Consider the following 9,729-nt stretch of genomic DNA (forward strand, 5'->3'; position numbering starts at 1 on the left):
GGGCTACAGCCCTTTGTACATGGCTCCTTGGGCAGGCAGATCCTGGGGCATATGTCCTGTACCCTGCACACCACCGGGGGAAGCCACTGCACCAGGCTCCCGAGCAGCCATGCAGGCAGGCCGGGGGCCAGGGGCTGTTATGCCCAGAGTGGAGGTGGGCATTTTGCTGCATGCCCTGGGGGCAGCATCCCCCAGAGCAAACCTCACCCTGTCCACCTGGGCCCCACCACAAACAGCCAGGGGGACAGCCCAAGCTCTGGGGCTGGCCTGGCCTCACCTGCCCAATCCACAGCCCCTGTCACACTGAAGCTCGGGTGAGGCCAGGCAGAGGCCATCAACTCTGGAGCTTGGGAAACAGCTGGCAGCTGCCCCCCCAGATGCACTTGGGGATGGGGGGCGGCAAACAGCCAGAGGCCAGCGCATAGCAGGGGGGCTTAGATATAGCTAAGCCAGCCCTGGGTGCTCAGTGCCCCCCACCAGCCGAGCAGAGGGACTGGCTGATGTTGCCTGCTCCGGCCAAGCGAGGGACCCCCTCCAAGCTCAGGGCCCTCCACAGCCAGGGACTTGGCCCAGCACCCACGCACCTGGGAGTTGGGGTGGGGGGAGGGTGGTTCCTGCCTAACCTTCCCCAGAGCAGAAGAGATTGGGGGCACCTGACAGCCCCTTGCCACAGAGTCCCACGGCTGGCACTGGGACGTGCTGCCTGCCAGACCACCTGGAATTATGGGTTGTTCTCCCCACCTGTGCTCCCGCCAGGACCCCCATGGACACAGAACAGGCTGCCAGGGGGCCATCATTACTTTATTAGGTCACACGTGCCCGCTGGCAGGCGCCTACTTCTGGGCTGGGATCATGTCATCGATGGCCTGGCCCTTTTCCAGCTTCTTCTCCATCTCCACCATGAGCTTGACGCCGTCCACCACCATCTGCACCTGCTCCACCTCGGAGAAGCCCAGCCGGTCGGCGTTGGAGATGTCGAACACGGCACCTACGGCCTCAGTGTCCACGCCACCTGGGGGGCACAGCGCCATGCAGCTGAGCCCAGACCCCACTGCAGCAGAGCGGCTCTGGCAGCCTCCTGGCCCCACCACCCTAGCCTGGCCTCTTTGCACACAGCCACCCGGCCCATGGAGACCCCATGCAGCAGCCATGGCCCAGCGTGTATCCTGCCCTGCCACGTCCCGGCTGCCTGGTTGCCCCCCACTCCTGTTGGCCAGGCTCGGCACTCCAGGCCTTGCCCAGAGCCTCTCAGATGCCCCTCAGCGCCGCGTACTGCACCAGCTTGAGGGCACCCCAGGGTGGGACACTGCTCCGCCTGCAGGATGGGCAGGGCCACACCAGAGTCTCAGACAGCCCCTGCTGGGCTCAGCCCAGCCCTCTCCCCACTTGTAACCTCCCACACCTGTGTCCCCATGTCCACCTGTATGGCCTGCCCCTAACCTGAGTCCCCTCCCCCAACCCTATGCCCCTACCCTCATCTGTAACCCCAGCCCTACTGAAGTGCCCCCCACACTCCTGTAGCCCCACCTGTAACTCCCTACAACCCGAGCCCCTGGTAAACCCACACCTATTTGTGCCCCCTGCCCCTCACCTGTGTCCCCAGCCCCACCCTACACCCACTTGTGGCCCCCGCCCCTCACCTGTGCCGCGCTTCTGCAGCCGCAGCCTCTTGAGGGTCTCCTCAAACTTGGGGTGCTTGCTGAGGTGGGGGAGCTTGACGTGGACCCCGCCCCGCAGGCCGGTGCCCAGGTTGGAGGGGCAGGTCAGCACGTAGCCCAGGTGCTGGTTCCACATGAAGGGGTGGCCAGCCTTCTTAAAGATCTCCTCAATCTGCCGGGTAGGGAGAGAGCCTGTCAGCCAGTGCCCCCCAGCCAGGGTCAGGCCAGCCTGCCGCCCCCCCCCCCCCCAACAACTCCCAGCCAGGATCAGGCCAGCCCCTCCCCCAACAGCTCCCTGCCCCAGCCAGGGTCCAGCCAGCCCCCTGCCCCCCAGCCAGGGCCAGGACAGCCACAGGCCCTCCAACAACTCTCCAGCCAACACACCCCAGAGAGGACTAGCCCCCCTCCCCCCCTCCCCCCCCCCACACAATGACCCCCAGCCAGGACCAGACAGACCCTCTGCTAACCACCCCCTTCCAGCCAGGGCCTATCCCCTAATAACCCTAAGCCAGTGTCAGGGATGCCCCCACCAGCTGACGCCAGAGCTGGGCAGGGAAGGGGAAACAGATGCTCCAAACTCAAGGTCCCAGGGCACTGGGCATCTCTCCCAGGAAACTCTCCGCCAGCAGGGGGCAGTGCAGCAGCCACGAGCCTGGAGGGTGCCTGTACACCAGCTGTCTGGCCCTCACCCCCACTCCCAGCACCAGGGTGGGCAGTGGGCCTAGGGTGTAGAATGGGGGCTGGCTGCCAGAACTTCCTGGGTTCTAGCCCAGCTCTGGGAGGGGAGGGGGGTCTAGTGGCTTGGAGCAGGGGGCTGGGAGCCAGGACTGCTGGGCTGTCTCCCAGGTCGAGCGGGGGCCGGGGGTGGGCGCTCACCTTCTGCAGCCCAACACAGAAGCGCCGGAACACCTCCTTCATGTTGCCGCCCTTCTCCATGGAGATGACGCGCAGGTGGTCCTCCTCGTTCACCCACACCAGAAAGCTCTTGTTGTCATTGTGCCTGCAACCCAGAGCGCAGTGTGATGGCACTGGCACAGCCCGAGCCCGGGCACGACCCCTCTGCCCAGCCTGGCACAGCCAGCATGCCCAGGGCTGGGACTCCTCTCCAGCCCCACAGCCCTGCCCCATTCCTGCCCCCCACCCCCACCCAATCGCCCCCCCCTTGTCACAGCTGCTGCAGAGCTGGGGAAAAGGCCTCTGGGTCGGCGTCTGCCTGTCCGTCTTGTACTCACTGGGCTGCAGGGCCGCTCTGAGCTGGGCAGCCCTGTACCAGGGACGGGCAGGCTACAGGGTGACCTTCCCCGACTGTCAGCCCCCCCTAATGCTCTACCCTAGGGCCCAGGGGAGCAGGGATAAGGGAAGGAGCATGCAGCGCCACCTGGAGGTGAAACTACATAACAGTTTAGCATCCCATTACAGAGCTGGGCATAGAACCCAGGAGTCCTGGCTCCCAGACTCCACCCCCACCCCCACTCTAACCACTAGACCCCACTCCCCTCCCCGAGCCAGAGATAGAACCCAGGAGTCCTGGCACTGAGTCCCCCCACCCAGACTCCCCCTCCAGTGGCACTGGGGGCCCTGGTGCTCACCATATGCCCCTGGCGTCGGGCCAGTCGCGGGCCATGCCCGAGGCCAGCAGCAGGGGCGAGATGGGCTTGTCGAACAGGAAGTGGTCGTCTATCAGCTGCTGCTGCTCCTTGTCGCTCATGTCCTTCAGGGGGTAGTACTTGCCCTTGAACTCCCCGGTCAGGCTGTTCAGGGCTGGGGAGAGAGCAGGGGTCAGCCCCAGTCCTGGCCCCGCTCCCCACCCCATGGCTCCTCTGCCCCAGAGCCCAACCCCCTCAGCACCCCACTGCCCTGCTCCCAACCCCCCACTTCACATGCACTCCCCCACTCCCCTGCCCCCCCCACTGCTCTGCACCCAGCGCCCAACCCCTCCTACTCCCCTGCCCCCAACTCCCCCACTCCCCTGCACCCAGTGCCCCAGCACCCACAACACCCTGCTCCCCTGCACCCAGGACCCTCATTGCCACACTGCCCCGCTCCCCTGCACCCAGAACCCCAAAACCCAGCACCCTCAACGCCCTCTCCCCTGCACCCATCCTCCCTACTCCCCTGCACTCAGTGTCCAACCCCCCACTCCACTGCACCCAGCCCCCTCAATGCCTTGCTCCCCTGCACCCAGCACCAAACCCCCCCGCTCCTCTGCACCCCACTCATGGCCCCCCACAGCCCCATCTCACCAGCCCAATGACAACTCATCCCCCTAGCCCCCCCAACCAGCAGGATCCCTCCCCCAACATGCCCCATAAACAGTAAGCAGGCCCCACAGACACCTCCCCCCCCCCACCCCAGCCAGTGAGAGTGGCTCAGCCCACTGACAGCCCGGCCCAGGGGTCACCTTCCCCATCCCCGCAAGACATGTTCAGTTCATGGCCTGTGGGGACCCCCACCCCCACCCAGCCCTCCCCCAAACCTCCCCCTACCAGCACACCCGAGTCCTGGCCTGCAGGTGCCCTGCCCCAAGCCTGTCCCATTGTCACCTGCCCCATCCCTGCTACTTCTAGGACGGGGCCTGGCCCCAGACCCCTACCGGTGACAGAGAGCTTCTCGATGGCGCGGCGCTCCCCGCGGCTGCAGTGGGGGGGCAGCGTGTACCCCTTGATGCTGCGCCCAGTGCGCACCCGGCTGCTCAGCACGTAGTTGGGGTCCAGGTCATGTCCGCCCTGCGTGAGCCAGAGGGAACCAGACCCTGTAATGCCCCGGGATGGCCCCAAGGCCTGGCCCCACCCAGAGCACTGGAGCACCTGGTCCCCACAGGCTGGGCCCTGCCCGAGCCGCTGGCCCCCAGCTGAGTCAGGTCCCTCCCTCAACACGAGCCCTGCTCCCCCAACCCAGTCCCAGTGACCCCAACCCATGCCCCAGGCCCCGCAACTTCCCCTCCATCCCCCATCACCGTTCCCCCACCCCCATTCCATCCCCCATCCGAGCCCTCCATGCCCCCCGCTCACACCTTCAGGTTCTCGTGGTTCAGGTCGGTCTTGTGCTTGTCCGTGGGCTTGTAGCCGCCGTGCCGGTCCTGGATGACGGGGTCAAACAGGTCCTTGAAGACATCGTAGGACTCCTCGTCCCCAGCCACGCAGCCCACTGTCATGATGAAGGGGTGCCCTGCAGGCAGCACGGGGGGGGTTAGACTGGGCAGGTGTGGAGGGGCCGGGGGGCACAGGGGTTGTGGGGCCTGCCATGGGGCGCAGCTGGATGGCATCCCACACTGCTGCTCCTTGGTGAGTTGGGCCCATGCCCCAGTGAGGGGGCGGCCAGGCCAGGAACCAGGCCCCTGGGCAGCAGGAAGGGCTCAACCCCTCTTCACTAGGCTCAGGGGGTCACTCCCCGCCACCCTGCCCAAGCAGCCTATCCCTTTGCCGGTTGCTGTGGGGGAGGCCAAGGGACAAGGCGGGGGAGTCTCCAGCAGACCAGGCTGGGCAGCTGCAGTGACCAGCGGGGTGGGGCAGAGCTCCCAGGATCCTGGATGCCTGGAGGGGCAGGGGGGGTGAGCTCACAGGAGGTGGTCCCCTCAGTGCCCCCCCCCCCCCCGCCAGGGGACAAGGGCTAAAGGCCAGGTGTCTACCCCGCTCAGTGGCAGGCACCTCCCAAGGCCTAGGGGCCCCATCCTGGCTCATCCCCAGCAGGGCCTTGCTCAGTGTCACAGTGGGATGGCATGGGTGCCACCCCACTTCCGGGTGGGGGGCTGGGGAGTCAGGGCTCCGGCTGCAGGGAGGCTGGGGACAGCGGCTGCCAAGCCCAGCTAGACGGGGTCCAAAGCAGCGAGAGAGCTCAGGGAGGCGGGGAGTGAGGGGCAGGAGGTTTCCTGGGGGCGGGGGTCAGAGCCCTGTCACAGAAAACACATGTGGGCCCTTGGCTGGCACCCACCTGGGTTGTCCACCCCGGTCTGGATGATGTCATCCAAGGTGAAGCCGCTGGGGGTCTCCTTGTCCCGCAGCTTCTTGTAGATGTCCAGGGTGAGGGCTTTGGCCATATGGTTGTTGTGCTTGGTGAGGTCGGGGAACTCCTCCTCCGCCGAGAAGTTCAGCTTGTACTTGTTGTGGGTGTTTCCAAAAGGCATGATGGCAGGCGGGGGCGAGTCCTGCTGGGACAGGGGCCTGCTGAGTCCCGGGGGCAGCCGCCGGCTGGAGCCCCCTCTGCCATGCCCAGGGGGCTGATCCCGCCAGCCTCCCATGCCCATCTCCCCACCTGCCTGAGCCCGACAGCAGAGCAGCCCTACGGGGGCGTAGCCGCACCCTAGACAGAGAGGTACGTCCCGCTGCTCCCTCCAGGGCCCAGGCATCCTGTGTTAGTTGCACCAGCCTGAGGTCTCCAGGGGGGAGCAGGGAGCAGCACCTAAGTCAGGGTGACCCCATGTGACGAAGTGGGAATGTTCTTAATGTTTTGTCTGAATAGTGTGTGTGCCTCGGTTTCCCCTGTGTTACTCAAGTATCTAGGTGGTGGACAAGGGTGTGTGAGCCTTGCACAGACCCCTAGCAGGAAGGTCTGATGGCCAGCTGGCTGCCTGGGCACAGACAATGGCCGACACTGGCTGGGGCCAATCCTCTGCAGGGGCCAGCTGGAGGTGTTGGAAAACGAAGCGAGAGGTGGAGGCTGGGGGACCTGCTTGCCCAGGAAAGAGACCGAGGACGGAGGAGACCAGCTGGGCGTGACTGAGGCTCAGCTGCTGGAAGCTGGCCCGTCTGCGGTTGGGGAACTCGAGAGGAGATCGTTCTGGGCCCTCCCCCCACGATGGACTTTGCTGGAACTGCCTGTGCTAACGAGATCTGCTCCACTCTGTGTTCCCAGCCACTAAGAACCCGTCGGTGTGACCCACTGGCTGGGGTCACTGCTGACTGTGGGGGTGGGGTGCACAGCCCCTTGTAGGGGGCGGGGGGTGAGGCTTCCCCAGGTGTCCCGTCCAGGGGGAGTCCCTGCGGGGAGCTCAGGGCATGGAGCAGGGTGCTGAGCTCTCCAAAGTCACGCCTGGGATGCTGCCCTAGGCCGAGTGAGCCCGGAGGGGGGTCACGCTGCAGGAGGGTCCCGCCTGAACCTCATTCGGAGCGGCTCCGGAGCTCCGTGACACCCCCAGCCTGAACGCTGGCATGGGGGCTGTGGGCCATCCCTGGGCAATGGGAGCTAGGGCCAGCACGGGGCGCTCCCCCGAGGCGAGGGCTTGGGCTCCTGGAGCAGGGGAGCCAGAGTCAGCCTCAGGCAGAGCCCAGCACCCCACTGTCAGGGACACCCCTGGCTGGGCGAGCATCATTGAGCATCATCGTGGCGGAGCACAGGGGCAGCCATCACGCCCAGGGGAACTGACCAGGGGCTGGCAGGTGTGCAGGGGGATGTCCCTGGGGTGCCAGGGACAGGCAGGCAGGGGTCAGAGGGGATGCAGCAGTGGGGAGGAGCCCGGGGGAGGGGACGTATCTAGTTGCTGCCAATGGAAAGTTGGTTCTTTCTCAGCTGCTGCTCCGGGTTGGTTATTTTTAGCCCTGCCCTTGTCCCGAGAGGGCCCCGGGCACCTGCCGGGAGCCGCCACAGCTGCCAGCAGAGCCCACATTCCAGGGGCTCTTTGCGTGGATCCGGGCTCCGAAAGCAGAGGGCCCCGGCGGGGTCCGATATGGGGCCCCGGCCCACAGGGCTCCAGGAGCAGAGGGGCCCCGGCGGGGTCCAATATGGGGCCCCGGCCCACAGGGCTCCAGGAGCAGAGGGACCCTGCACACAGCCCCTCCACCATCCCCCAAGGACCCAGAGACGCTGCCAAGGTCAAACAGGTCACCAGTGACCCAGGGCCATCCCTGGGCATGCCTCGAGCACCAACCACTGGCCCTGCAGCCCACCAACCACCCTGCTGGGCCCACCCTCTCCCCTCAGGGGGCTTCCCCTTCCCTCCAGGAAGCCGATGGGGCATTGCCGTTTGACGCCCCATGCACACTGCACCCCCAGGGCACCCTTTCCCAGTGGCCCCCAGCCTGGACACACCCAGCCCCTGCCTAGCAGCTCCTGGGCACTCTCTGTTGGCCCTGCCCGAGGATGGCACAGACACCTGCCCCCACCCATGCCCCATCCCGGGCTCCATCAGCCTCGCGGGCCCGCTCCAGGGGTTACCTGATCAGCAGAATGACGGGGACGGGACAGCACTACGTCCTCTACTCCAGCACAACCGGTGACCCAGGACAACAGCGGGGGAGCTGCTCATATATACCTTTTGCCCGGCTCCCATTGGCTGGCTCTGAGCAGCCGGCTGACCCAGATTGGCCACTGCTGCTGCCAGCCCAGCACAAAATTTGGGGATGTCTCCAGCTGGCCTGGCCGGGTGCCTGAGGGCTGCAGGATCTCGGCCTGGCTGTATCCCCGTGACCAGCAAAACAGACAAATAGCACAGGGAGAAATCCCAGCTGGTGCATTATGACAGGCCAGGTCTGTCCCACCCGCCCCCTGGGCCACGACCGGCTGGGTCCATCCCACCCGCCCCCTGGGCCATGACCGGCCAGGTCTGTCCCATCCTCCCTCCGGTCCCCAACTGGCCTGGGCTGTCCCATCTACCCCTAGGCCACTACCATCTGGGTCCGTCCCACCACTCCCTGGGCCACGACCAGCCAGGTCCGTCCCACCCGCCCCCCTGGGCCATGACCGGGCGGGTCCATCTCACCACTCCATGGGCCACGACCAGTCGGGTCCATCCCATCCACCCCCCAGGGAAATGCCCTAAAAGGGAGCTCTCCACCGGCAGCCCTGGCTGGAGATCCCTGCATGTGGGAGGGGCTGGGTGGCAGGCTAGAAAAATAAACTCCCTGGAGCAGGCCCTGCACTGACACACCGGGCACCAGACCCTGAAGCCCTCGGGCCCCCTGTGACAAAGTGAGAATTTTCTGTACAATATTTATGAAGCCCACACATGCCTCAGTTCCCCCCTGTACATCACATTGCTATGGGGGGCAGGGGGTTAAAAAGTTAGGTCTGCTTTTGGGGTGACACAGAGACATGGGGGGCACCTTGCTGTCTAGGGTCCAATGAATGGGTCGTTAATGCCAACTCCATACCATTGCGGGGAGGGGCAACCCCGTCAACCCCACCCACTCAACCCCCCACACAGGAACAGGGGCTGAGTTTTTCCTGCATCTGTCCCCTCCAGACAGACTGCTCCCTGGTGCCAGCGTCCTCTCTGCCAGTCCCTCCTGCAGGCCTCGGGGAGTGGGGTGACTGGCCTCTCCAATGACCTCCTCATGGGGGCATGAACACTTCAGGCATGGGGGGCAGGGGAGAGCCCCTAGAAGGAGGGGAGGAGAGGCCCACAGAGCCCCTGTCGTCAGGGATGTTAGAGGATCCTGGGATGGCAGAACGGGGGGCATGAGGGGTGCTCCCAGAGCCTCTGGTATGGGGGGCAGTCAGAATCCCTGGCAGGGGCTAAGAGGGGGGTGGGGGCCCCCAGCGAGGATGGAGGGATGCAGGGAGTCCCTGGCGGGTACCATGCACTTGGCCGGCACCAGCTAGGAAACATGTGACCCTCTAGCAATGAATAATAATGACGCCAACTAAGCCCCGCCCCCTTGGAGCCCCCTGCCCATCCCCACTCCCCTCACAGCCAGTTGGAGCTGTGCAGACAGTGGCCAGCCCATTGACGTGCCACCCCTGGCCCCAGTGCCCCCAAGGCAGGGCAGGGGGAGGAGGGACTTGTCCCCTCTGCACCCGCTGGAATCTGGGGTCTGGACCCTGGGGCTGCTCTAGTCTGTGCTTTCTGCAGGGCCCCTGTGGGACATGGCCCCTAGCCAGAATAGCCAGAGCTCCCTGCACCCAGCCTCATCTCGCCCCCGCCCCAGCTGCACCCCAGTGTACCCCAACCCCAGGGGCTGCCGAGGGGCTGGCCAGGGGCCAGTACCACTGTGAAGAAAGGTCAGCGGATCCGGCACTGGGGCCCTGCCAGTTTTGGAAAGGGTTGGGTTAGGGAGTGGGAGCCGCCCCTCGCCCTATTCTGAGCCCCAAGTGCCACCTGCCCCCACCCCACCTCTCGCTAGGGCAGGCCCAGTGG

General features: G+C 65.8%; 1 protein-coding gene across 1 annotated transcript; it reads right to left on the reverse strand.

Annotated features, from left to right (window-relative positions):
- Positions 1–783: 783 nt before the first annotated feature.
- Positions 784–7,893, reverse strand: CKM (creatine kinase, M-type). Its single transcript, XM_037884456.2, has 8 exons — positions 7,809–7,893; positions 5,589–5,802; positions 4,672–4,826; positions 4,252–4,384; positions 3,248–3,419; positions 2,535–2,658; positions 1,641–1,830; positions 784–1,012 (listed from the first exon to the last, which is right to left on the reverse strand). The coding sequence occupies exons 2-8, from the start codon at positions 5,779–5,781 to the stop codon at positions 834–836; spliced, it is 1,146 nt and encodes a 381-aa protein (XP_037740384.1). The 5' UTR covers positions 5,782–5,802; positions 7,809–7,893; the 3' UTR covers positions 784–833.
- Between the last annotated feature and the right edge of the window lie 1,836 nt (positions 7,894–9,729).

The sequence above is a fragment of the Chelonia mydas genome, chromosome 23 (assembly GCF_015237465.2).
Source record: "Chelonia mydas isolate rCheMyd1 chromosome 23, rCheMyd1.pri.v2, whole genome shotgun sequence".
NCBI classification, from domain to species: domain Eukaryota; kingdom Metazoa; phylum Chordata; order Testudines; family Cheloniidae; genus Chelonia; species Chelonia mydas.

Bases quoted from the DNA above. Each gene is read 5' to 3' on its own strand.
- CKM (XM_037884456.2), bottom strand. From the start codon at position 5,781: ATGCCTTTTGGAAACACCCACAACAAGTACAAGCTGAACTTCTCGGCG. The intron at 4,827-5,588 runs GTGGGTGCCAGC...TGCTGCCTGCAG, and splicing joins GACCGGGGTGGACAACCCAG to GGCACCCCTTCATCATGACA. The intron at 4,385-4,671 runs GTGTGAGCGGGG...TGGCTCACGCAG, and splicing joins TGAACCACGAGAACCTGAAG to GGCGGACATGACCTGGACCC.